The sequence below is a fragment of the Lichenostomus cassidix genome, chromosome 15 (genome assembly GCF_008360975.1).
Source record: "Lichenostomus cassidix isolate B80296 chromosome 15, HeHo_3.0, whole genome shotgun sequence".
In the NCBI taxonomy this organism is placed as follows: domain Eukaryota; kingdom Metazoa; phylum Chordata; class Aves; order Passeriformes; family Meliphagidae; genus Lichenostomus; species Lichenostomus cassidix.
Window position 1 is genome coordinate 12,267,075 of NC_139496.1, and position 25,688 is coordinate 12,292,762.

The 25,688-nt window shown below is 50.9% G+C and overlaps 2 protein-coding genes across 8 annotated transcripts in view; one reads left to right on the forward strand and one right to left on the reverse strand.

Moving 5' to 3' along the window:
* MTMR3 (myotubularin related protein 3) overlaps positions 1–4,245 on the forward strand; it is a 74,881-nt gene extending 70,636 nt beyond the window's left edge. For all 6 annotated transcript variants that reach the window (XM_085076224.1, XM_085076227.1, XM_085076223.1 and 3 more), the window contains one exon: positions 1,979–4,245. In XM_085076224.1, the coding sequence (XP_084932350.1) occupies positions 1,979–2,150 (172 nt within the window). In that variant the 3' untranslated portion in view covers positions 2,151–4,245. The remainder of the gene's footprint in view (positions 1–1,978) is intronic.
* A 2,923-nt stretch (positions 4,246–7,168) lies between these two features.
* On the reverse strand, positions 7,169–25,000 carry LOC146430470 (acyl-CoA dehydrogenase family member 11-like). Of its 2 annotated transcripts, XM_085076241.1 has the most exons (15): positions 24,540–24,957; positions 21,025–21,257; positions 20,317–20,416; positions 19,170–19,287; positions 18,341–18,474; positions 18,081–18,239; positions 17,298–17,392; positions 16,934–17,033; positions 15,805–15,945; positions 15,393–15,485; positions 14,914–15,021; positions 9,376–9,547; positions 8,628–8,694; positions 8,207–8,346; positions 7,169–7,995 (listed from the first exon to the last, which is right to left on the reverse strand). In XM_085076241.1, exons 1-14 carry the CDS (start codon positions 24,831–24,833, stop codon positions 8,235–8,237), a joined length of 1,926 nt encoding a protein of 641 aa, XP_084932367.1. In that variant the 5' UTR covers positions 24,834–24,957; the 3' UTR covers positions 7,169–7,995; positions 8,207–8,234. The 2 variants fall into 2 exon arrangements, with proteins under 2 accessions (XP_084932367.1, XP_084932366.1); XM_085076240.1 differs by lacking the exons at positions 7,169–7,995; positions 8,207–8,346 and having other exon boundaries at positions 8,685–9,547; positions 24,540–24,750; positions 24,876–25,000.
* Positions 25,001–25,688: the final 688 nt, after the last annotated feature.

Genomic DNA, 25,688 nt, shown 5'->3' on the forward strand with positions numbered 1-25,688 from the left:
GCTCAGACTAACTCTCACTGGCAGTCCATGTGTGTACTGCTCACTGACAGGAGACTGGCCTGCAAGTTTTATATATTTAGTTTTGGTCTTTTCCCTTTTTCCCCATATTTTTGGGAGAGGGCCATGTGTTGCCAAAAAATTCCAGTATTGCTGTGCAGGGTGTTAGCAAGAACCTGCCACTCATTTTAGAAGGACTGAAAATCCTGTGGCAGGAACAGGTGCCACAGAGCTGGTGGAGGGTCAGGATCACCAAAACTGGATGAACATCTGAGATTTGGGGTGAGGAGTAGGTGTGGGGTGTGTGACTTTCAGCCCCCTTTCCTCAAATGAGCAACATCCCTTTTCCAGCTTGGTTTTTTAATGTCTCTTTAATCTCTGAAGCAAAGCAGGGACCACCGGGATAGAAGGATGAGCTATCCAGAGCTTTCCAAAGCTCGGGAGAGAGCAGTGTCAGAGCACCATTATCTAGGATAAAACAACAAAAATCCCAAGCATATGTTAGGAATGGTGAGCTCCAACAAAGAGATCCTTGTTTTAATCCCTCTGGTTGGTTTTTCCCTCATCCATCAGCAAGCTGCTGTGGGATAATCATTCCTTGAGCAGCAAGATGGGGCTGTGAGAGCTGTGTGGCATCTCCCAAGGCTGTTGCCACTCCTGCAGGTGGTTCTGGCAGGGATTTCCTGCAGAGCCCTCCAGTCTCCAGAAGCTCTGAAGAGGAGCTAGTCCCTGTCTGCCTTCCCGTGCTGGGGTTCAGCTCTGAGGCTGCTCTGTGGAACTGAGGAAATGAGCCCACTGAAGTGGGAAATGGGATTTCTCTGCTGCCTCTCTCCCCATCAGTGACCAGCAGCTGGAAATCTCCTTTCTTGGCAAGGAAGGATTAATCAGAGGTGCTGGATGTCAGCAGAATTCCCCAGCAGTCTCTCAGCAGCAGCAAATCCCCAGTGCAGAACAATGACAGCACCAAATCCTGGTGCCAAAGAGTTAATGGAAAGGGCAAAACTCGGGTCCCTGGAGTGCTGCTCCCAGTAGGAGCAGCAGTAGGAAGTAGGAATTGAGGAAGACAGGCACACGGGGCTCCCAAGTTTTGAGGGCGGCTGCAGGAGAAGGTAATTAATGACTGACCTGTAATGAGGTGCATGTGCCAGTGTGGCTCTGCCAGCGCTGGGAATGCTGAGTGCCCACCTGTGCATGGAATACCTGCCTGCCCACCCCGGGCTTTGCATGGTCCTCCTTGGCTCAGTTTCCTGGATGCAGGAGTGTGGGACTGCTGTGGGAGCAGTGGGAGGATGGCAGTGACTGAGGGCTTTGGTATTTCCATGCTTAAACCTTTCCAGTTTTCCTCAGAGCCTGGAGCAGAGTCCAGCCTGGATCAGCTGCATGAGCAGGGCCAGAGCCCCCCATCCCCCATGGTCCCCACATTGCCCATGTCCTTGCTCAGGAAGGGCCCAAGGTGGCTCTGCTTCGGCCCCTCAGCCCTGTGCCCCAGAGTGACATTGGCACCATGCTGGAGCTCCTCTGCAGCACATCCAGCCTGGAGGTGTCTGAGGCCAGGTTGGATGGGACTTGGAGCAGCCTGGGATAGTGGAAGGTGTCCCTGTCCAGGGCAGGGGTGGGACTGGATTAGCTTTAAGATCCTTTCCCACCTTAACCATTACATGATTAATGGCACGGAGCTCACTGTGATAGAGGGCAGGGCCTGTCCAGCCTGGCACAGGGCAGTACTGAACAGAGGCATTTCACGATCTGCAATTCCACACTGTCCCTGCCTCCATGGTCCTTCCTGTGTCCATTCCCTGGATCTCTGCTCCAGCTCTAGAAGGGAGCAGCACAGACTTTGGAGCTGTCCCTCCTTGCCTTGGTCCATAGGGAGGTACCGGCATCTCCCCGATCACAGCACTGGGAATATCTCAGCTTGGGTAACTTTGTCAACTTTCTTCTAATCTTTCCTTTTCCATTTCTCCTCTGCTCCTGATGCAAGGAATTGTGGCAACGTGTTCTGCTCCAGTTGCTGTAACCAGAAGGTGCCCGTTCCCAGCCAGCAGCTCTTCGAGCCCAGCAGAGTCTGCAAATCCTGCTACAGCAGCCTCCACCCCGGCAGCTCCAGCCTGGACCTCGAACTGGACAAGCCCATCACTGCCACGTCCAACTGAATTCCTGGCCTGGGAGCGGCGGGGGAGCAGCCGAGCCGACCCTTCCCCACGGACACGCGGATTCCCGGGGGGCCGAGGCTGGGAGGCTGCGCGTGGAGCTGGGGGCGTGGGCGCTGCTCGGCGGGACAGAGCTCGAGGACGTGCCGCTGGATCGTGGGATTCTCCTTGTCCAGCTCTTCCCCCTTTCCTGCCTGTCCTGTCTGTGTGTCCGTGTCCCCGCGCGTGCGTGTGTGTATATATAATAATATATATATGTTTGTTTGCGGGAGGGTCGTGGAGGTGGGGAGGGAGCTGGTGCCACAGCCAGGATCCCCGTGGGTATTTATCTGTCCCGCTGCGGAACTGCTGCAGGCCGAGGATTTTGGGGAGCAGGGAGCAGAGGGAGCCGGGCCGGCCGGAGTGCAGAGCCAGGATAGCTGCAGCCTCCAGTGCTTTCAATCACTCCTGTTATTCCAAACCCGAAACTGCTGTTTGGGAACCCGTTGCTGCTAGAAGAGGTGGGAATCTCCTTCCCCAGAGAGCCCTTTCCCTCTTTTTTCTCACAGTGGGCTTGGCTGCCCGAGGGGGTCTCAGTCAGGTTCCCATGCTGGTGGCTCTGTACTGCACACACAATCCATGAGGTTTGAGCCCTCGGAGTGGGAATATCTAGAATGCTGGCTCAGGAATGCACATGCTGTTGGTGAGAGCCGAGCCAGGCATCACACCAGGCCTTGCTGGAGGTCTGTCCATGCAATTCTTGATTCAATCCAGCTGGGACAGGAGCAGACCTTTGCTTCGTCCTTGCCCCATCTGTGTGAGATTCCCTCTGGGAAGCCACTCTGGGAGCAGAGTGTTGCCATGGTCAGGTCCTGGCTGGTCACTCGCACTTTACTGGACGATCCAAACGAACAGAAGGTGGCCAGGACCCTCCGGTGTCCCCGGGCTCGGCCTGTGCGGAGTGCACCAATGCTGGGCACCCCCCTGGGATGTTCCTCCTTTCCCAGGCTGTGTTCAGTGTACTCCAGATAGGAAAAAGCTGCCTGAGGAGCTTAAAACAATCCAAAATACATCATGGATTCCCTTTCCTCCTTCTGTCCTAATCAGTCACCTCACTAAAGGGTGAAACTCCCAAATATCCGCTTGTAATGACTGGTAGGTGCTCATCCCATTCCCTTCCCATAGATCCTGCTTAGTGCAATCCAGCAAGGAGGAAGAGTAGATCCTGCTCACAGTGCATTCCCTAGGCAAAATCCCAATCCTCTGTGGTATTCCCAAGAATCCTGCTGGAGTATTTGAGAGTTCTAGAGACAACAGCTCAAAATCTGAGAAACCTTGGGAAAGGAGCATTTCTCTTCCCTGGAATGTCACAGTCACATCATCCAAAGGGGAAGGTCACACAGAGAAACCATCTGGCAGAGCTGGGGTGTGAGGGGAAACACTGAGGGGGTTGGACTGTGCCCTTCCCACCCTGCCAGGATCCGTGCGCTGGAATGAATGTCCAGGAAGGAGGAGGCTGCGTCCTTGCGGGAAGGGGGTCTGGGAACGGACGGAGCATCTTGGGATCTCCCTGGCACAGGTTTAGAGAAAGAGTGAGGGAAAAGCAAAGTGAAGGATGGGTTTTCCAGCCAAGGCATGTCTAGGATCTGTTCCTAGCCCAGCAGTGGAGGCTGGAATAGAGGCACAGGCGGTGCTGTTCCACACGGAGCAGGATGAGGGAATGTCTGGCTCATCCCGGGGGTGGCGAGGGGGAGGTGGCAGGGCTGGGCTGGGGGGGAAACCCCAACCTTGTGGCTTTGTGGTGCAGAATCAGCCGGAGCCTCTGCACGTGCCAAGAGGGTCTGCTCCGGGCCGGGGCTGGGATGTACAGTGTGAATAAAAGCTTGCAGCTCTTTAGGCTTTTTTGGATCGATGAAGCACTTTTTTTATTAATATTATTTTTCTTTGTATGTAAAGGAGGAAGCCGTCTCTCCGTAGCTGTGTACAGAAATAACCCTTCTCTCCACAAGAGAGTAAAGTGCTCCTATATTTTTCATTTTTGTCAAAAGCGAGAAGTAAATACTTTAGAATTGTTAAATATATAAATAAAAGTGAATAAAGTTTAGACTTTTGCATGGGAGCATTTGCTAACACACTTTCTAATTTTTTTTCTTCCCTGTCCCTCAAAGGGGACATGTTGGAGGCTCAGCAGGAACACCAAGGCCATGGAAAAGGAGGCTGCAGTTGCTGCCCTTAGCTTTGTGTTCCACGCTGTGTCCTTCCAAGGAACAACAAAATGTTGCTCCTAACCTTAAAACAAAAATTTAAATCTTAAGCTTGGTTTTCCTGGTGCAGGAGTCTGCAGGAATGGGGAAAGGCACAACCCATGCACCTCACCATGTTCTCTTGGAACAATCTGTGGTTTTCCAAGGATGGAGAATGGTGCCAAAGTCTCAGCTTCCTCCATACCACGTTTTTCTTTCTCCCCTTAAGCAACCATCATATTTCAGTCCAATGATGTTACCCAAATGTAGGAGCAGCCCAGATGTCCAGGGAATTCCCTCTGCTCTCAGTGATGTTTGACAGAGGAAGCTCCACACCTGCCCCATGGAGAGAGGTCAGAGCTCCATTCCCACTTGCACCTGCCTTACCCAATGCTGAATGGTGGCTCTGTGGCTCTTGGAGCACAAACCAAACTCACTCAGGTTTAAGATCTTTTTTCCCAGAAGGTGGAAAACTCCATTGATATGTGTCCTGCACAAGGATTATTCCCATTTCCTGAGCACTGCCTGCTTATTCTGGCTGCACACAGTCCTGTCCTCTCAGCTCCCCCACCATCACTTGTCTTCACTTACATATTTGAGGATGTGTCCTGAATTCTGAGGGGTCTGAGCAGCTGCAAATAATGTGGGGCCAGACCTGCCTGTTCACGAGACCTTGAGCACAATCACTCTGTGATTTGATGCTGCTCATTAAGTGAAATTAAACCAGGTTGGTGCAGAGCCGCCGATGGGATCTGGAGTGGAAAAGAAGCAAAAATCATGTTTGGTGCTATAAAGGACACACAAAGGGTTTACACCTCACAATGGGATTTCCTAGAGCTCCTCTCATTCTTGAGTTTCTCCTGAGTGCTTTCTTGGGAGCTCATTGCCCTGCAGATGTTAGGATCCTGAACAGGGTGCTGCTGGAATGTTCTTGATTTGGGAAATGTCGAGTCTGGATCTCCTCTGGCCCTGGCAGAGGGATCAGAGAAGTTCTGAACTTCCCCATGGTGCAGAAGGGCTTCTATTGGGGGCAGCGGCTCTGTCAGAGCTGCTGAAGCTGCAAAGCTGCAGAGCTACACACGGCTGAAGGTGTGTCAAAGCTCCTTTTCCCGTGATCAGTTCTTCCTAAGGAGCCTCCTTCCCTCTTCTCTTTGCCCCAGCTCCCGGATAGCCCATGGGCCTGTCAGGACAGCAGCGCTGCTGTCGCGATAGGTGGCCTCAGTGCTGCCCCTGGGCTGTGGAACAACAGAGGGGATTTCAGGATCTCACAAAGGCGTTAGGAATCTCTGGGAACTGAGGGCTCCTCTCATGCCCAGGTGGGACAGGAACAGGGCTGCCCCTCCCTGACAGGGAAGAGGGAAGGTGGCACCGGAGTCACTGGACAGGAGGGATCTCACCCTGGGAGAGCTCATGTCCCAGAGCTGGGCACAGGTGAGTGTGGTGGTGGCAGGTGCAGGGTGGGAAACCAACAGCTCTGCTGGGGAAGGAGGTTTTTGGGAGCTGCTCCACTGCTCGGGAAGGGCTGTAGGGATGGGATGGAGCCTGCCTTGGGAGAGGCTCTGAGCTGTGGGGAGGCTGCAAAGGGCAGCAGACACGAGCTGAGCAGGTTCAGGGCCCATTGAACAGATGAAGTCCTGCAATTATCCAGGACAAGGTTTGGAGTCAGTACTGAGCAAAGCAGCTCAGCCAGGTGCAGGATTGGAGCAGGTGTTCCATGGTCCTTAGAACTGTCCATCACCTCCCACGGTGAAGCCACCAGAGCTCCAATTGTTGCATTTCAGGATTTCAGCTCACTCTTCTTTGGACTTAGACATTTTTAAAATGCTGCTAAAGTCTGACTTTATTCTTTAACAAATCTAGGTTTTAAACCAATTTCCCACAGCTCTGTCACAAAATGATTTTTAGACCTTGCAGTGGCAGCAGGTGATGGGTTTTATTGTCCTCTTTTTGGGTGGGATTTGTATTAAAATGATATCTCAAGTCTCAATTACTTGAAGAACATGAAATGTTTGAAACCATGCAAAACTCTGAGGGCAGAGGGCTGTTCAGCAGCACTGAAAGTGTCAGACCCTTGTGTGTGTAACAGCCTTTATTCTGCTGTAGCCTCAGAGTGAAGATTTAGATCTTAATAAATTTGTCATTTTCCTATACAATGACGATTTCATAGTCCCTTGTTCTCTGTGTTGGTGCATCTGCAGAGCTCCCAGTTTGAGGGGCTTATTTTTAGGAAACTTATATATGAGGTAAAAGTAATCCTGGTGTTCAGAAATGTAAAATGGGCTGGGAAGAGGGAAAGCCTGGATTGGCAGCAATTGGAGACAAGCCCTTAGGGAGAGCAGGGGATCCCAGGAGTTGATCAGCTCTGCAAACACTTCCAGCACTGCCTTTCCCTCCTGGGTCACATCCATCTCTTGCTGCTGGACCCATGGGCACATCTGGTGATGGATGTTGCTGCCATCATCACTTAAAGCCACAAGCTGTTCCCTCACTTTGCCATTCTTCTGAGTTTTACATGGCACAGCAGCCCCTGTGCATTGGCACCTGTGACATCTCTGACACCAAACTGAGTCCTGGTGCCAGGACACAGGGAATGGCTTCCCACTGCCAGAGGGCAGGGAGAGATGGGATATTGGGATGGAATTGCTCCCTGGGAGTGTGGGGAGGCCCTGGCTGTGGCTGTCCCTGGATCCCTGGAATGCCCAAGGCCAGGATGGACACTGGGGCTTGGAACTGGATGGGCTTTAAGGTCCCTTCCATCCCAATCCATTCCGTGACCCTGTGATTCTATGACATAGGAGATTGTTCCAAACCCAAATGCTCTTTATTCCCTGCAGTGCACAAACAGAAGCCCTTTGGTGCTGGGGCTGGTTCATGGCATTTGTGTGATTTCAGGAAAGCTCTGCTTGGCTCAGCCTGTGATCCCCATGCCAGGATCCATTAGGATTGCTCCACTCTGCTCCTCCCTGGAGCCATTTGGTTCTTGTGTCCTCCTGGCTCTGCCAGCTGTGAAACTCTGGACAACTCCATGCTCAGCAAACAGCTCCTTCCCCCTCTTCCCACTCAGTGTCCTGGCTGCTAGAGCACTTCCCAGCCATAAATTCCAGCTGTCCTTTGTCTATTAGTGCTTTTCCTCTGCTATTAGCAACTTCTTAATTAAAAACTTGTAGCCAGCAGGGCAATACCAAGCAGGTCGACTGATGGACTGAGGGGGAGAAGCACACAGCCAGTGCTTAGGTGGAGAATTACTGGATTTCAGTTATGTAGAATTTATGTCAGGATGGATTGCAGCATCATTAGGATATGTGCACAGGGAATGAATCAACTTTCTGGAGGCCAGAGAATAAAAATCCATTTTTTCTTCAGAAAACAGCAGTTCCTGAGAAGGTCAATGTTCACAGCCACAGTGGGTGGAAAGAGCTGCCCCTGGAGCAAATCCCATCCAGGGCAGGTGCCAGGAAATCCTTGGTCAGTACTGGAAAGCAGAAAGGTGTATGGGGAAAATTGTGGTTTTCTGTATTTAATCAGCTCCAGATAATTTTGGTTGGTTTTCTTCAAAAAGAAGAGTGTTGGTACTTGAAGTGCTTCTGCTTCTTGCCGTTGTCTGGATTTTATCCCTGGGGCTTTGCCTAAAGCACAGGGAGAATATTCCAGCCTCTTGGAGTGACTCTCAGGGCTGTGTCTGCATTAGGAAACCTCAAAGCCGTCCATTTTAGCCCGGGGCAGGTGGGAGTCACTTCTATAGGATTTGGTCTGGCCCCTCGTGCAACGGGACATTCCACCACACATGGAATTTACAGCTACCTGAGGATTTGGGGGATTGTTTGAGTTGCAACCCACCTCGTGTCCGTGTTGGGGCCGTGGTGGCTCAGAGCCGGCTGTTCCCGAACACCAGGGCGCTGTCCTGCAGCGCTGCCCCGCCCTCGTAGCTGCCCCTCCCTGACTCCACGGCCACCGGACACAGCTCCTGGTTGCACCACCTGGATGGAGAGAGGGATGGTCTGTGCCAGCCCTGCCGCACACACGGGGATGGTGCCAACCTGAGCCGTGCCCAGGTGGGATCCCGCCCATCACTGCGGGAATGGAGATCTCCCGAGCAGGGAAAAGCCCCGGGCTGAGAGCAGCCAGCCCAGCACGCTGCTGGTGGGAAGGTGGGTCTGGCCATGGCCAGGGGTTGGATCACTCCCGGAGGCAGAGCAAAGCCTCCCACATTGCACATGGAATCATCCAGAAGAGTCAGGGTGGACAGGGCTGTGCGTACCTCAGGGCAGCACAGACGTCTGTGGAGGAAGCGTCAGGCCGAGCTGCGTGTTCCATTAAAAGAGCTCCTGTGGAGGAGTAGGAGGTGTCAGAATTCCCAGGCTCCTGCCAGAATAGCCCAGGGCTTAGGAAAAACCGGGGGTGGCTATTTCTCAGCAGTGCTTGGAGATGCTTCAGTGTGAAAGGTGGGGACTGAGCTTTAAAAAGCTACACTCTCAACCCAGGTGTGAACCAGGTGTGATTCCCAGCTCTTTCCTGATCTGAAATTCATCAACACAAGAATGCTGTGGAGCTGCTGGAGCCAGTCCAGAGGAAGCCAGTGCTGGAGCCACTCTGCTCTGGAGCCAGGCTGGAAGAGCTGGGGGTGTTCACCTGGAGAAGGCTCCAGGGAGACCTCAGAGCCCTTCCAGTGCCTAAAGGAGCTCCAGGAGAGCTGGAGAGGGACTTGGGACAAGGGATGGAGGGACAGGACACAGGGAATGGCTTCCCACTGCCAGAGGGCAGGGCTAGATGGGATATTGGGAAGGAATTGTTCCCTGGGAGGATGGGCAGGCTCTGGCACAGGGTGCCCAGAGAAGCTGTGGCTTCCCCATGATCTCTGTAAGGCCAGGATGGGACACTGGGGCTTGGAGGAACCTGGGATAGTGGAAGGTGTCCCTGCCCATGGCAGGGGGTGGCACTGGATGAGCTTTAAGGTCCCTTCCCACCCAGCCCATTCCCTGGTTCCCTGATTCCTGTCTTTGCCCTGCCTGTGTAGATTCGTGCCAGGCTGTAGGAGAAGTCCCTTGCTGCCAGCTCCATGGTCAGTGCCTGCTCAGAGCCTGCAGCCTCCATGAACTGTCTGAGGCTCCTGATGGCTTCCCGTGTCCTCTGCACGGCTGGGGACAGTTTCTCAGTGCCTGAAGCCAGCTCCAGCTTTTTCTGTAGAGAGAAAAAACAGGACAGATGCTAGTGTACCTGCCTTGTGCCAAGGAAGCGGCTGGTGGGACTCTGGGCACACCCAGCTGCTGACAAGCTCAGATCCAGGTGGCTGCCACTGGCATAGCAGCCAGGGGAGGGGATGTGCCTAAAAGAAAGCTCCCAGCCTTGCCTTGGGGATGGAGAATTCCTATGACCAGAGCCAACACGTTGCTGTTTCCATTCTGGCTTCCCAGCTGCACGTGGGGACCAGTTTTCACCCCCAATTCTCTCTAACTCAATACCTGTATCACAGTCTAATTCTTCCAGGGTTATATTATTACTTCCACAAATATGGTCAAGCTGTGTCCAGGCAGGAAACTTCATACTTAATGGACTTTCCTCTGCAAGTTGTGTCAGTGGGAAAGGCCCCAAGACAAGGGGAAATGGCTTCAAGCTCCCCTGGGAGACACTCAGTTTAGATATATAAAATTCCTTCACTGAAAGGGTGGTCAGCCCTGGCACAGCTGCCCAGAGCAGTGTTGGAGTCCCCATCCCTGCAGGGATTTAACAGCCCTGTGCATGTGGCACTTGGGTACATGGGTTAGTGGTGGCCTTTGCAGTGCTGGGGAAATGGTTGGACTTGATCCCAGAGGGCTTTTCCAGCCTAAAGGATTCTGTGATTCTGATGGACACTGGGCATTTAACTGTGCCAACAGCACTGCCTGAAAGCTCCTCTGGTTGAGCCAAGCTGCTGTTCTGCCACATCCCAAATCCCTTGTGAAAGCACTAAGGATACTCTGCTGAGAGAGTCTGGAATAGTTGTTCTTTGGGGCATTCCCATGCCATTCATTTGTGTTTCCTGTGTTATTCCCTGTTAGGAGGGATAGCACACTGCCTGTGTTTGGGGCTGGCCCTGCCTCGTGGGCTGTGGTCCCATCTTTCCACACTCAAACCAGTCTCTGCAGCAGGACTAAGGGATCAGCTCAGAGAGCACCCCCAAAGGCTGGATGTGAGCAGCACAGCGGGTGGTGGGAGGTGCTGTTCATTAATTAGCTTCATCAATAACCTGCAGACGAGACTGAAGCCTGTGAGCAGCAGCTACACAGAAGGAATTTTTTATGTTTCTGAGGCTTTCAGTGCTTAGGTGATCCCGCAGCTCCTCTTACTGGACCAGAAAATCCATCTGGGCTGGGCTGAGCCCAGATTTGTTCTGTGCTCTCTGACTGCTCAGCCCAGGACCCCACACTTCCACACTTCCCAGTGCTACCGTTCCAGGCTCCAGGGGCAGAAACACCCCCAGCATGTGCTGGACAAGTACAAAAACAACTCCAGTGCCAGCATAAAGCCCACAAACCTCCGAGCCCACAGAATACTAACAAGGTGTTTTAAAGTAGTTCAGAGCTTGTTGCTAACAAGGATCACAGATCCCAAAGGCATCACTATATTCCCACAGTTTGGGTGGGAGCCAGCACAGCACCAACCGAGCACGGGGCCAACATATGCTGCTTTCAGCATGTCCTGCCCATGGCTGGGACATGGACATGCTGCCACAGCTGGAAGATTTGAACACCTGGAAATATAGACCAGGAATGTAAATCATCATTTGTCCTTAAGAGGATAAAAAAAAAGACCTTGTATTGTCTTTGCTCACCAATAATTTATGCACTTTTTTGTTCCAGTTGCACTTACTCCTTTCCTAAACAAAAGCCCTGGATCTCCTGGAAGATTTTTCCATGCCCTCTTGCACTTGAAACAGAGAGGCTGGGAGCTGCTCCAGGGTACTCAAGGCAGGTGCAGCTCCTGTTCTCTCTCCTGGCTGCTCTGCTCCAGCTCTGGGAGGAGGCACACACACGGAATCTCACTGCCCACCATCCCCTACTGCCTGAAATCATCAGCAAAGGAGCTTCAGAGCTCCAATAGCTCTGATTCCCTCTGTTTTCATGGAGGAATTTTAAGATGCTGCTCATTTGTTTGCTCTCAATGGCTCCCAAGCAATGTGGTCAGAGTGGTTTTTACTTACAAGATTAATCATGAGTATCTAAAAATACAGTGACAGGAAGAACATCCCAAACAGGGCTAAAAGCACAATTTCGTGTCAATGCTTGGAGCAAACACACGGCCCCACATCAATAACCTCAATTTGTTTCCTGCTGCCTGAAATTGGGGTTGTGGTCTGAAAAGGACCTGAAAACATTGTCACGTGTCTGAGATTGCAGGGCTGATTTACAGCCTGAGTTACAGCCTGAATTACAACCCTGCACAGAAATTCTTGAGGCAAGAGTTGATTCTGAGCCTTGCACGACATGTGTGGGGCTGGTGCTCAGACCCTGTCCTGGGATGTGCCCAAATTTCACCTGAAGTGACTCAAATGCAATAATCAACAAACTGCCCAGGGCTATTTTAGAGGCACTTTTCAGATTGTAATTGAATTTGAAAGTACACCCAAGGCTCTGGCTCAAAATTTCAGCTAATAAAATTTTAGTACAACACGAACTGACTGGCCTTGTGCAGTATCCACCTGAAATTCTCACCACAGCAGAGCTGGAATCCAGGATGTGTTCTGGGCTGATCCCCCAGCGTGGGCTGTAGGGGAGGGGGGGATTTTACCCCTCTGCCCTGCTCAGGTGAGACCCCACCTGCAGAGCTGCTCCAGCCCTGGGGCCAACAGCACAGGAAGGACCTGGAGCTGCTGGAGGAGGAGACCAGAGGAGGCCACAGAGATGCTCCAAGGGCTGAAGCCCCTCTGCTCTGGAGCCAGGCTGGGAGAGCTGGGGATATTCACCTGGAGAAGAGAAGGATCCAGGGAGAGCTCAGAGCTCCTTCCAGGAGGGGCTCCAGTAGAGCTGGAGAGGGACCTGGGACAAGGGCTGGAGGGCCAGGATCAGGGGGAATGGCTTTCCACTGCCAGAGGGCAGGGATAGATGGGATATTGGGAAGGAATTGTTCCCTGTGAGAGTGGGGAGGCCCTGGCATAGGGTGCCCAGAGAAGCTGTGGCTGCCCCTGGATCCCTGGAAATGTCTGAGGCCAGGTTGGATGAGGCTTGGAACACCCTGGGATGGTGGAAGGTGTCCCTGCCCACAGCAGGGGGTGAAATGAGATGAGCTTTAAGGTCCCTTCCCATTCAAACCATTCCATGATTCCATCCCTGTCTTTCACACTTGCTCTTCTCCCCAGACCTTCCAGACTAACGGTCTCTAGACAAAGTGGTTTGTCACAAACTCACCTGCGTATTAAAAACCCTAAAAATTCAGCTTCTCATAACCACATTGTGCAAGGATGGGGAAGTTCTCTGTTTTTCCCTTTTCCTGAGGATAATCACAACCCTGAATTCCTGCTCCTGATCACAGTCCCAGCAGCATCCCACCATCAGTAGAGACAACTGATACAGGACAAAAGCAAAACGTGGAGTTACCCTTGATTTGACCTTCAGAGAACCAAATGCTGTACAGGTACTAATCCTGCTTTCTGCAAAGCACTCTGACAATGGGCACAAGTCCTGCACACTGAGAACCTTGATGGACAAACATAAAATAAATTGTACTCAGTTTGTGTGCATCAATAAAAAGGAAATGGATTGGAGCAGTAAAAACCCCTTTATGATGGACTAAATTATTTCTTCACTAGGTAGGATTAGGAGGGATGTTTCAAAATGAGCCAGACTTACAGACTGAAAGAATTTGGACACCTGGAGCTCAGAAAGATGTTGTTTATCACCTGTGCGTGAAACCTTGGTTCTGGTATAGAAACTCAAGCACGTTCCTGCAGAACTCTGCAGACAGAAATCCCTCCCAGGCTGCCTTTCCAGCACCTGGCTGCCCGAGGCATCAAGGAAGAGCTTAAATTGGCCAGATTTGATCTGTTCTACCCAGAATTGGAGCATCCACGCTGCTCGGAGCCCAACCCAGCCACTCTCCCTGGAAATGCAGCAGCCTCAGTGTGACATGGACAGTAAAGGCAGTGGCATTACTGGAATTTGGAGACCTTGAAGCCAGCGCTCACCCCCTCCAGCCTCACCCACAGCGTGATTGATGGGAGCACTGAGGAGCTCGTTAATTAATGAATCTCTGTACTCGAGTTACTGCTCTGCAGGTCCCTGCTCTGCATCACGGCGCTGTGTTCCCTAATGCTTCCCTGATTATCCAGGTGTTAAGCAGCTGGAGAGGGCCTCCCAGCTGCACCAGGGAGGTGCTCTGGGGTGCAGCACAGCACCTTTGGGGGGTGCTTGTTTAAATTAGGGTTCAGTGTAAGACTGTGGAGGCTGTTTCTTTCCATATTATTTTAGAGCTTACCCCCAGCTCCTTTACTGCCCCATCCATTACCTGCAGTGTCAACTTAAGCCACTGTTTGCCAGCAGCTGGATTTGCCCTCAGCAGGTGTGCTTAGTCCTGCTCCTGAGCAGATTTGGCTTCTTGTTTGGTGGCCAAATTGTTTGAGATATTTCTCCTTTCTCAAAACATGTCTGAGAGGATGGCAAGAGCACCCTCATCCCTGGAGGTTGGAGAGGTGCTGCATACAGAGCACAGCCAAGCTGGGGGGTTGAGATTGGACAGAAGTTGCCAACTGCAGCCAATGGGAGAACTGCTCTGGAAAGCTCTGCCCAGTCCCCAGTGCTGCAGGAGTGCAGTGTCCCAGACCCTTCCCTTCTCACAGGGTCCGGGTGGGAAGGTGAAGGCTGCACACAATCAAATCCAGCACTCCAGATGCCCAGGATTTCTTTGCTGTACCTTGGCTAACGTAATCTGGATTTCTGTGTCTCGATTAATAGTGTCACCTCTGAGACAACACCCTCTGATCCTGCCTCCTGGGCTGGTTCCTGTCTCCCTTTTTGTGACACACCAAGCTAGGTGATGTTCCTTCACCTGCATGAAACTCTGAGCTGTTTCGAACTCCTGTCACCTGAGCAGCTTTAGAAGTAGAGCCAAAGAACAGCAAATCCAAAGAGGCAGCAATGGAATTCCTTTGGCTCTCTCCATCTTTTCAGGGAATAAAAATAGAAAGTCATAATGCAGTAGATAGCCCTAGCGAGGTTCAATATTCAGCAGTCCTGTGGTGATTTTCCAGTTAAGAAACAAAACCACAAAATTATTTTGGATTCAGGAAGGTGAGTCACGTTAAAAATACACTTATTTTGGTACCTGTTATGAGGAGCTCTGACAGTGCCAAGCTCCTCACTGCTGAGCTGAAAGTATCTGCATACAAGGATCCCAGGATGAGCACTGCCAGCATCCTGCTTTTTGTAAAAGCTATTTAAGGAGCAGAATTGTAAGACACCATTGAAATACTTGTCTAAGGCTTTCAGTTTGGGCACATTCCCTACTGTTCTCAGCCAGGAGCATAAATCCCAAACAAAGGTGGGCAAATCAGGCTGAGCAGGACCTGGGCTCACCTGCACTGTGGACAGGAACACAGCCATCACCTGCCCTTGGCTCTTGGCGAGGGATCGCAGCACATCCAGGGACAGGATATTTGTTGTTCCCTCCCATATGGACAGCACCTGTGGGGAAGAGGAGACTGTGGAATAGCCTGAGGGAGCCTTTGCAGTGACTGCAACAACGAAGGAGAGTGTGAGGGAACAAAGACGCAGGGCAGAAGTAAGAGATATCAAGGATGTCTCCAGAGATGTCTTGTCTCACAAGTGGAAAGCAGCAGTGTAGTGTTCCATTACTGTGCTGGGGAACAACCTCAGCACCAGGAACACATCTTGTCCTTCCCTGGGCATGACTGGGCTCAGCAGGAGGGCAGGGATTGAAGACAACGTGGAGTGAGCCTGGGAGGGCTGTGTTCTCCCTGGAGACCCAGCAGGGAACCAGAGTGCTGTGCAGGGGACTTGGTGACACACAGGACCTTCTCCTGCCACCCTCTTACCAGAGTATCCCGGAGTATAACTGGCAAGCCTGTGTCCTCCATGTAACCTTGGCCCCCAAGACTTTCCATTGCCTCAACAGCCACAGCAGAAGCCTGCAAAATGCAGAGAGCTGGCATGATCCACAGTATCCTAGGGGAAAATCCAACCTCTCACTCCACACAGCAGCTCTTGCTGGGATGGGCTGACTGGTTCCTGCTCATCTCCTGAGGCATGTTGGTCATTACCTGCAGGAGCAGCAGCTGGGGAATGAAGCCTGAGTGACACTAAGAGGACCTGCAGGAGCAGCAGCCTCCAGAGCAGGAATTGCTGCAGGTTCTGCAGGTATCCCCTGCTCTCACTGCTGTGTCACTCACTGCTCAGCTCTGTGCTTGCTAACATTCCACACTCTGGGCTGATCCGACTGTTCCATACCTGCTTCCCTGTGTACAGTTTGGCGACTGGGATGAGCAGCCTTAGGAGCAGCTGGTCCTGCTCACTTGCCAGGTTGGTTTCAGCCAGGCCCAGCAGGCGAACAGTCTCCATCATCAGCAGAAATGCCCCTCGTGCCTGCACCTGGATGCAGAGAACAGGGAGATTCACTGGCAGGGATCTTGGAATCTGGCTGATTCCAGGATTCCATGCATGAGATTTCCTCCAGGACAAAATGCCACCTCTATCTGCACAGACCCACAGTTTCAGAGACAGAGACCTCTGAGCAGCCAAGGCACAAAGCATGGAATAATAAGTTCTCCAGTTCTCTGGAGCTGCCACTCTTGGACACTGTGATCTAGTAGAGGAAAGAGGCAATGCATTTCATCAGGCCTTAACAAAGCTCCTGAAAGGCATCTGGACCACAAATCCACATCCTTTCCTAGGGTAAGGGATGTGAGACTCACATAGGATGGTCAGCCTCTGAGCACCAGCACTGCAAGGTCTGTGACAGATTTCTTCCTGAGCAACTTACTTCCCCGGCAAGTTTTGATTTGGGAAGCAACAGGATATGGAGCTCTGTGTTATGGGTCTATATAGGATCTGTCCTTTCTTTCAGAGGGAGAGTCCTGGCCACAGGCAAGGAGATGCCAGAGCTTGAAGTCATATTTGACAGATGTTGACCCCACCTTGCAAGAGAATTTTTAATTACTCTTTACAGCCCATCTCCTGGTATAGGAGCTACCAGGGAAGTTGGATGAGTGTGTACCAGTCTTGGACAAGAGTCTGGTCACTGCAGTTCAGGTGACTGTGGTGTCAGGCCTGGATTGTGAGGCCAACACCCAACTTCAGAGACCATGGCTTACTATAGTTGGGGCACTCATTTCTCTCAGGAGAACTCCCAGGTAATTGTTTAGGAAAACCTGAAGTCCAGCAAAGAAGTTAGGTCTATAATCAGATCAAATCCCACTAGAGTATGGCAATTTCCTTGCTGCATCCATCTCGCTGCAGCAGGAATGGCCTCCTACATCCAAGTGCTGCCCACAGGCAGGCTGGCTGTGCTCACTTACAGCACAGGATCTCTGCCCTCTTTCCTTCCCCACAGGTCCAGCTCTGCTCCCAAAAGCCTCACCTCCATCCGGGCTATTGTCTGCATGTGCAGGGGATGGTCCTTGAGGAGCTTCCCGAAGGCCACACGCTTGCGGGCGTAGTCCCTGCTCAGACTGATCATCCTGGAGGGAGCACAGGCAGGGAACAGTTACACCAGCAGCTGTCCACTTCTGAGCATTCCCTTCCAGCCCTCCCACCAGGACAATCCTACCCAGCTGTGCCCCACCTGCCTGGGTCACCCACCCACAGGCCACCCTCCTCCAGCACTGCTGGCTCCAGCCCTGTCCCACAAAGGTGACACTCAGCTGCAATGCCAAGCACTGCAAAGTCCCCTTGTCCTGACAAGCTGCTCCTTCAGCTCTGGGGAGGATCCAGGCTGCCTTCACCTTCTCATGGAACCCACTGCACCAATGACATTGTGGATCCGAGTGATGTTCAGCATGTTGGAGATGGCAGCCACTCCACGGCCCTCTGCAGAGATCTGCAAGGAACAAGGGCTGATGTGAGCCTTTCACATGCCTTGGACAGGGATGGATAAGGGAGTGAAAGTGGTGTCAACAGACACATGGACCAGGCTGTCCACTCTGCTCCTGTCTGTCCTCAGGCATTCAGAGACCTGCTTGCTTTAAAATACCTCTGTCTCATTTTAGCCAAGTCTGTGGCATGATGTGGATCCCTGAAAGTGTTCCATGCCAGGGTGGGCAGGGCTTGGAGCAACCTGGGATAGTGGAAGGTGACCCTGCCTCTGGCAAGGCTGGAATGAGATGAGCTTTAAGGTCCCTTCCAACCCAAATTATCCTGGGATTCTGTTTCTATGACCAGAGAAGTGGCTTTGGAGACCATGTCAGCGTGATCAGTTCTGGTCCCTGCTGCTTGTTCTTACCTGCACACTACACAAACTGTCCCTCAACTGGCTCACCAACCTGAATTAGGGAACTGAACAGTCTAAAATTATATTTCTTTTGTTCTCTTCCCTCCCCTCCTTTCCTGAACTCTTCTCAGCTCTGCCCCACCCAGAGCCCCACTAGTGAATTGTTCTGTGACATGGACAGCCAAGCCATGGGGGTGGAAAAAAGGAACTTTTTCAGTTGGGATCACTGTTGAAGCTCCCAGGAGTGTGTGCCATGCCAGAGCAGCCCAGTCCCCAGGGCAGGTGAACTCTTACACACCAGCTCTGCTCTGGTTCCTTTCAGCCACAGCTCTGCAGTTGCCATCTGCCTTGTGCCCAGCTTGTCCTTCAGCCTTTGCACCTCGATGCTGTTCAGCTTCCCCTCCTCATCCCGAACCCTCAGGAAGAACAGGGACAGACCTCTGGAGCCCTGGGTACACTGAAAGGCACACAGACAGGATTTCATTACAATGCAACAAGAAAGAAAAAGAATGCCCCTGTTCCTTCACCTGGTTCCACCATCCAACAGAACTGATTTACCTGTCCTTCAGCATCTGCTATCCTGGCCAGGGTTAATGTCACATCAGAATCAGCTGCTGATGTGAACCACTTAAATCCATACAGACGATAAGTGCCATCTGGCTGCTTCCTGGCCACAGTCTCAGTGCCATTAGCTAAAAGAGAGGAGAAAATTTCCTGGTCTTATGGGAGCTTCTGTGTCAATGCCAATTTTCCAGTTTAAGCAGCAGCTACTTTAAGTCACTTCTTGCTATGAAGATGGAGCATGGGTTAGCTGTTAATCTCTTTCATTGACCCTAGATAAGAAATTCAGTGTGTGTATAATCCAGTGCCTCCAGTTCTTTAGGGACAAGCCAAGAGCACAAAGGGCTCTATGGATTTGGGACTCCTGCAGTGATGCACATCTTTCACTTCACAGCTGCTCCTTTCACTGCTTCCATGGGAAACCAACTGCACTTCATCAGATGCCTCCCACAGTTCTGCCTCTGCAGCAGAGTTCTGAGGTTCCCTGCCCATTATTAACGTTAGAAGACAACGGATGTTGGTAATAACAAGCATTAGCCACAGAATAAAACCTGAAGGCCAAAATGCGTTCTCAGTCCCAGCAGAGATGGGCCTGTGCAGCTCAGGGTTTAGATTTTAGAGCCAGAGATCTGTGTGCTACCTGTGCAAGGAGCAGAGCTCTGTGCCTGCCTGTGTGTCCTGTGTGCACCACAGGATAGAGATTGGCCTTTTGCTAGTTAAAAAGCAGAGGATTTGGATGATTTCTGCTCCCTCGCTTTTTAGGTTCCCCACAGCCTTCATTTTCTCAGTTCTCACTGCCACACCTGTTCCCCCTCAGAGCACATACCAACATCTGAGCCACCCCTTCGCTCAGTCATCCACTGGCCAGAGGTCCAGAACTTCTCGGGGTTGCGGGATGTCAGACGGTCAAAAGCATTTCTCAGAGATCCAGGAATACCCAGTGACTGTTTGGGGGGAGGGAAAAGAAACTGAGATGGTCACAACAAAGTAATTGAAATTACACAGTTGTCTTAATTGGTGTGTCCAGGGCTCAGACAGGCAAATCTGGAAGCATGTGGGTGTCCTGCTCTGCAGAGCATCTGCAGGTGCTGCTGGGAGCCTGTGAGCCAGCCTAGCTCCCACCTGGCTGCTGCAGCACTGTGCAGACAGAAGGTGCAGACCTGTGTTATAACAGAGAGTACTGAGCATCCCTATCCCTTTGGATTTCTGGAGAGAGAATTCCCAAATAGCCCATGTGCCAGGTTCATGAATGCTGGATGTCACCAGCACCCAGCAAGCTGCAGGGAAGAGGCAACTGCCTTGTGCTGCTTTAAGTTTTATTGAATTAGAATGCCCAGGGTTAGCTACCTAAGGGATATTTTCCTTTGAATCCTACATAATTACTGAGGCAGTGCAAAGGGGGTCACTAAGATGCAGAGCAAAACTTTCCAGTAGGGAAAGTCTTGGTGGCTTGGTGAATTTACATCAGGTATGGATCTGGCCTAGTATATATAAACTGCCACACCACACAAAAACGGGAAAACAAATTATCTCATTGTAAAAACATATCATAGAATCATAGAATTACAGAATGGTTTGGGTTGGAAGGGACATTTAAGCTCATCCAGCTCTCCCCCCCTGCCCCTACCCCATCTTCCACTAGACCAGGTTGCTCCAAGCCCCATCCAATCTGGACACTTCCTTGAACACTTCCACTTGGGACACCTTTCCTACCTGTAGTGCCAGAAGTGCCATGTGCAGCAAAGGCCTTATTGAACACAGTGCTGTAAATTAACATAAAAGCTGGCGTGGGCACAAAGACTTTGTCCCTAGTAGAGAAAGGCAGTGGGAGACAGAGCTGAGTCACAGAGCAAGGAAGGGACATGCCCAGAACCAGATGGATCAGTGCTTCTCCATCCTTGGCTGGTGCTCCTGTCTCTAACCAGCACTGCCAGGACGTGGGCTGTGTCCTCAGGGACCAGCTGAGCTCATACCTCAATGACTTTGGCTGCCCCATCAGTCATGGCCAGTGGACAGTTGAAACCTCCAGAGGAGCTTGAGAACAAGTACAGTTTGACAGCCTGATACAGGCGGCTGGGAGAGGGAGACAGAGAGGGAAAACAGACGGGTTACACAGCAGTGCAACAGCAGGAGGATAAAACATCTCGACTGGGAAGAGAGGAAAAAATACAGCCAGAACAGGTGAGGATCAGACCACTCATTTCTGAGAGGGCAAAAACTGTTCCAGCCAGGAGGAGGAAAGAGGAGCAGCAGAGTTTCTCAGTCCCAGTGGGACTGCCAGCACCAGGCCAGCTTGTGCAGTTTTTAACAATAAGAAATGTGGGTCTGTCTCTGTGGTCTGGAATACAAAAAACTTGCAAGTGAAATCCCAGATCTTTGGCTGGATTACAATTAACACACATAAAGCTGGAATGGTGCAGGGAACTGCCAGGCCTCCCAGTCAGGAAGGTGACATCAAAGAATATTATGATCAAGCGTGGGCCATTAGTTATGGCTTATCATTGGTGAGGTGGAACATTGCAGTGGACAGACAGAGCTGCTGGGGACAGCGGGAGCTGTGCTGGTGTCCATGCAGCATCTGCTACTCGTTACACAACCAGCTCAGTCCTGCAAAATGCTGAATAAACCTTGCTAAGAATAACCAGGAAGGCACTGAGTCATTCTCATTTTTCCCCAGTTACCTCCAGTTGGAGTATCTTCTCTCATAGGCCTCAGCAATCAGCCCCTCTTCAGCTGAAATCTCCTTCATCCTCCTCCATGCAGAGCAGGTGTGGATGTGATCCACACGACGCCCCCAGGCATCGTACTGCCGGAACACAGGGGGGTTCAGCTCACATTCCCTGCTCAGAGGTTGGATCTTGGTTAGCAGGCGGTTTCCAAACCTCTCCAGGTCCTGATGCACCTCCTCCAATACCTGTGGAGCAACAAGGAGTGGCTCTCAGCACCTTCCAGCCTCAGTCCCAGAAAGGCAGAGGAATGACCATGTTGTCCTGAAGTACCAATGGTCTCTTGCCCCTTTGTCCTTCCATGCATTCTGTAACACAGCACAACAGCTCCCTCAGCCTCTGCTGGCACAGCTGTGCTCTGCTGTCACTTTTTCACATTTTTCCCTCAAAATTATTTTTTCAAGTTACTTTTGGCAGTGTGTCTGGATTTCACAAAAGACAGAAGCACTTTAGTGTCAAGGCTGAGAATGACACAGATGCACATGAGCAGGGGGATTGGACGAGATGGTCTCCAGAGGTCCCTCAGCCACTCCGTGATTTACTGCTGGAAAAGAATGCCAGGGGAAGGGCTGCCAAAAACGGAATGCCTTCATCTGTACAGGAAAACTTCCACTGGCCTCAGAAGTCACCTGCCTGTCAGATTAGAAAAGGAGGGATGGAGAAATCATTTCAGTTTCAGCCTGGCACACAATATGTCTCCGTTCAAATTCCCACCCTGCACACAGCTTCCTGAAGGATTCATGTGCCCTCGTTTGCGCTGGGCTTGGCTGACCTGGATGGAGCAATATGTCCATAGTTAATGGAGGGAAACCAACGCTCACAGAGGAGTGATTCATTCCATACCAGTCAGATCCCTATTTTAGGGTGACAGGAATTGCCGTTTGCAAGTTTTCTTCCTTGTCTATGACCAAAACCAAGTGAAGTTGCCCATATTTAAATTGCCCCAATTATAGATGATTAAAATCAGGCCAGGAGGACCAAACCTCCAGCACTGTTGGAGTTTCCAAGTTTCCAAACACATCCAAGACTGTGTTGGGGGCCAAAGAACGTGCTGATTTGCTTCCATCAGAGGAATATTGTCTGCTGTTCTCTGCCCCTCGAGAGGTGCTTGTTCCCTCCTCAATGAAACAATGAAGGAGGTGAATGCCATAGTTGCTGCACCCAAAATTGTGCAGTTATAAACCCCATTAATGTGCTGTTGATGAAATATAAACAAAGATTCTTCCTTTCCCTGCCTTTCCCTGTATTGACCTTCCATTAATCTACATCCTGTGTGATTGATTCCTTCCTCACTCTGCCATTCCATGTGTGATGAGAATCAAACACACATTGTCCAGGTGCTGCTCTGGAAGTCTCCATCCTCAGATCAGCCCGTTTTCCTTCAGCTGAACAGTGGAATAGTGATAAAAATCAGAAAACAAGCCAGAACCATGCACAAAAAGCTCACGCCAAACCCATGTTTGCCATGGGCGTGCACCTCCAATCTTTATCATAGCTTGACAACAATTTAAAGGTTGTTTTCACAGCATAACCCAGAAATCCAAAGTTCATGGACTTTGCTGATCCCTGAAGCACAAGAATATTGAACTGTTGACGTGGTGGGTTTTTTTGTAGGCAGAATAATGTGAGTCTACCAAGCAGATCTCTTAGTCTGAGTTCACACTATGGGGAACTCACACAACAATGTTTTCACCATCATCCATATTTCCTAAAACACCCCTCAGCTGCCTCACTGGGAGCTCATGCCCTGACCACACACAGCCTGACAAACCACTAAATTACCCAAAAAAGTCTGTTTATTTCTAAGGTGAAAAAAAAAATCAAAATTCCTACACTTGTGACTGCTGAATGTCACACACAGCAGCCTGGGTACTCCAAAGAATGGACACTGGGTTGTAGAGGGGACAAAATCATTTGGGTGAGAGATGAGGGTGTTGGGTGGTCTCATTCATCCTAATCTGTCCTTTGACGTCCCAAGCATAAAGACATTCGAAATGTGCAAATTATTGCACATTAGGAGTGCAAATAGATATCCTTTATATTAAAAGATGTGTTTTCAGATCTCTCTTCACAACACCCAGAAAAAGCAGGTGCTTAATTCTGTTTTCTCCTTAAATCACCTTCAAACAAAGAAAGAATTTTTTTGTGCCATTTCAACAAAATGTCTGTGTTCACCATGGAATAGCACAACAGGAATCAACCTCTAGCTTTGGCAGGACACCCAAAAATTCAGGGGTTGCTGCTGTCCTGGAGAGGGAGGTGTTCCCATGGAGAGCCAGCTCTCCGTGCTGCAGGCAGCAGCCGGGGCTCTCCTTCCCAGCAGTGAGGCAACACTGCCCCGCTGGGACCGAGAACAGAAACGGAAGGGAGATGCTGCTCCGGGCTCTCCGGGAGATTTCACAGACATTCTCCCTTTGGGGAAGGAGTGGAAGCAGCCTTGTTGTACTGATCCTTTTATTCTCTGGGAGACCTGAATCATGCTTCTTCCACATGTGCAGATTAGGAGTGGCATCTCCATTGCCCAAAGGCATCCTCCTTTCCCTTCTTTTCTTCCGCAAGAAGGCCACAGTGGTGCTTAGGGAGGCCTCATTCCTGTCTTTTGGGCAAAAAAAAGCTCCAGGCAATGCCACCACACTCTTCCTATGCAGTGTCTGTGAGGCCTCACAGACCTGGAGAGCAAGCAGGGGAAGTAGGAGTCTCATTGAAAGCCAGGCCCTCTGCTCACCTGGTGGGTTTAGAAGTCATGGCATTGCTTCTGCTGGAATAAATCATGGAGGGAGGTCACACTCTACCAACGAGAACTGGTCCTTGAAAAGCGGGAAGCAGTTGTGGCCCTTGGGATGATGGCTGAGGATGTCCAATGAGGACAGCCACCTCCTCTCAGGAGTTCCTGCAGGACTGGAGCTCACAGCACAGAGACCCAGAGGTTGGGGTCTCACCCCACCACCTGCACCCCTGAAATCCATAGGGAGCCTACCGTGCCTGAAAACGAACCCAGAAATGCCACTGACCTGCGCTGAGAACAAGCAAACCCCAAGGGGCCTTTCTACCCTCTTGAGCACTCAGCTGAGAACAGCCCATTCCTTAGGAATTTTCCTTGAAGCCCCTCTTCCCTGGGGAGGGGCTTTGGAACAACAAAGCAGAGTTTGGAAGCACTTCAGTTTGTTCCCTCTCTCACAAATTCCTTTCTCTACATGACCAGAAAACAAATGCCCACACTGACAATCTTAAAACAACATAGCAACACCCAACCCAGTCCCAGGAGCCCACTGAGCCACTTGCTGTGTGTCCTGGCAGTGTTTGCCACCCCTGCCCTCAAACACAAGTTTTAATGAATGCTGATAAATTCCCTCCAGTTAAACGCTCAAAGGCACAAAAAGGCTCAGACAAACATTCAATTCAGTGTCTGAAGCAGCAACTCAGCAGAGTCATGGTGAGTACAGACAGAAACAAAAACATGCATGCCAGACCTTGGGAGGAAGGTGTGTTTTCAAGTAACTCTGAAGCAAAGTATCTTCCAAGTACTGGTTCCCAGTCTCAGGCTGCTCTTGGAAGAGGGTCTCTGCTTGTCTCCTTGCAAGGGGCATTTCCAGATCTTCTAACACTCGTTTTCCCTGCATGCCGACCTGTTGCTCCTGCCCCACGGTCGTGTTGATTCCTTTAATACTCAGCATTTGGCACCTGTCCCAAGGCAGAAAGTGACCTGACTGCCACAACTTGCAGGTGGCACTGGATCTCCACCAGGGCAGGCGACAGGCAAACATGATCCAACAAATCCCTGGGGGTGTCACATAGACAGCTCTCACCTGCAGACCCTTCCTTGTCCGACAGCAGCACCAATCCCGGTTTGTTTGAGTGTTGTGAAGTTACTCTTGAAAAATCAATGAGATCTTCTCTCCTCCCTCAGGGAGGAGCTTTCCAGCAGCTGTTGTCAACTGAACTAGGGAAAAGGTCCTTGGAAAGAGATCAGAAAATGGCCTGGAAAAACACAAGTACACAGGAAATGCAGTGTTCTCCCCTACCAGCTGGGCAAACCTTCATAACCAGATGGACTGACATTTCCAGAGCTGGGGGAACAGGAAGGGAAGAGCATGCTCTCACCAGCATCCCCCTGAATTGCTTGGAGTAGAGATGAGAAGGAAAAAATACGGTTCCTTACCTGAAGAATAACAAACTGCCTGGAGAGGGAAAGAATTGGTTTAGGTAGATTATTCTGTAAATAAGATACCAGTGAAATAGAGAACCCATCCTCCTCGCCTAGGTTATTGCACTGGCTCCAAAATACTCTGCTCCTTAATGGAGTCCCTGATGCCTTTGTATTGGGATGATACCAAGTCCCTCTTTCCCTAGAAAAGTACCAGAATATTCTAAGAATGTGGATTTGAGTAACTTAAAACTGCACCTCCTTTGGGGTGATATGCTGCTAATAAACCCAGTATTTTACCATAAAGTGATATAAAATAGACATGATCTCACACTACCACCGCTCCTACGGCCCTGCTGCTTTTGCATTTGCAGGACCTTGTCCTGCCCTAATTCCTGGGGCAGGGCGACAGGGACAGATACAGGGGCAGGGACAGATACAGATAAGGACACACAGATAGAGGCGCAGAGCAAGG

Coding starts and splice junctions, on each gene's coding strand:
- LOC146430470 (XM_085076241.1), bottom strand. CDS start 24,833: ATGTTTGCCTGTCGCCTGCCCTGGTGGAGATCCAGTGCCACCTGCAAG. Junction 19,288..20,316: donor GGGCAGCCAAAGTCATTGAG/GTATGAGCTCAG, acceptor CCCCCCAAACAG/TCACTGGGTATTCCTGGATC. Junction 17,393..18,080: donor AAGGAACCAGAGCAGAGCTG/GTGTGTAAGAGT, acceptor TGTTCCTTGCAG/ATCTCTGCAGAGGGCCGTGG.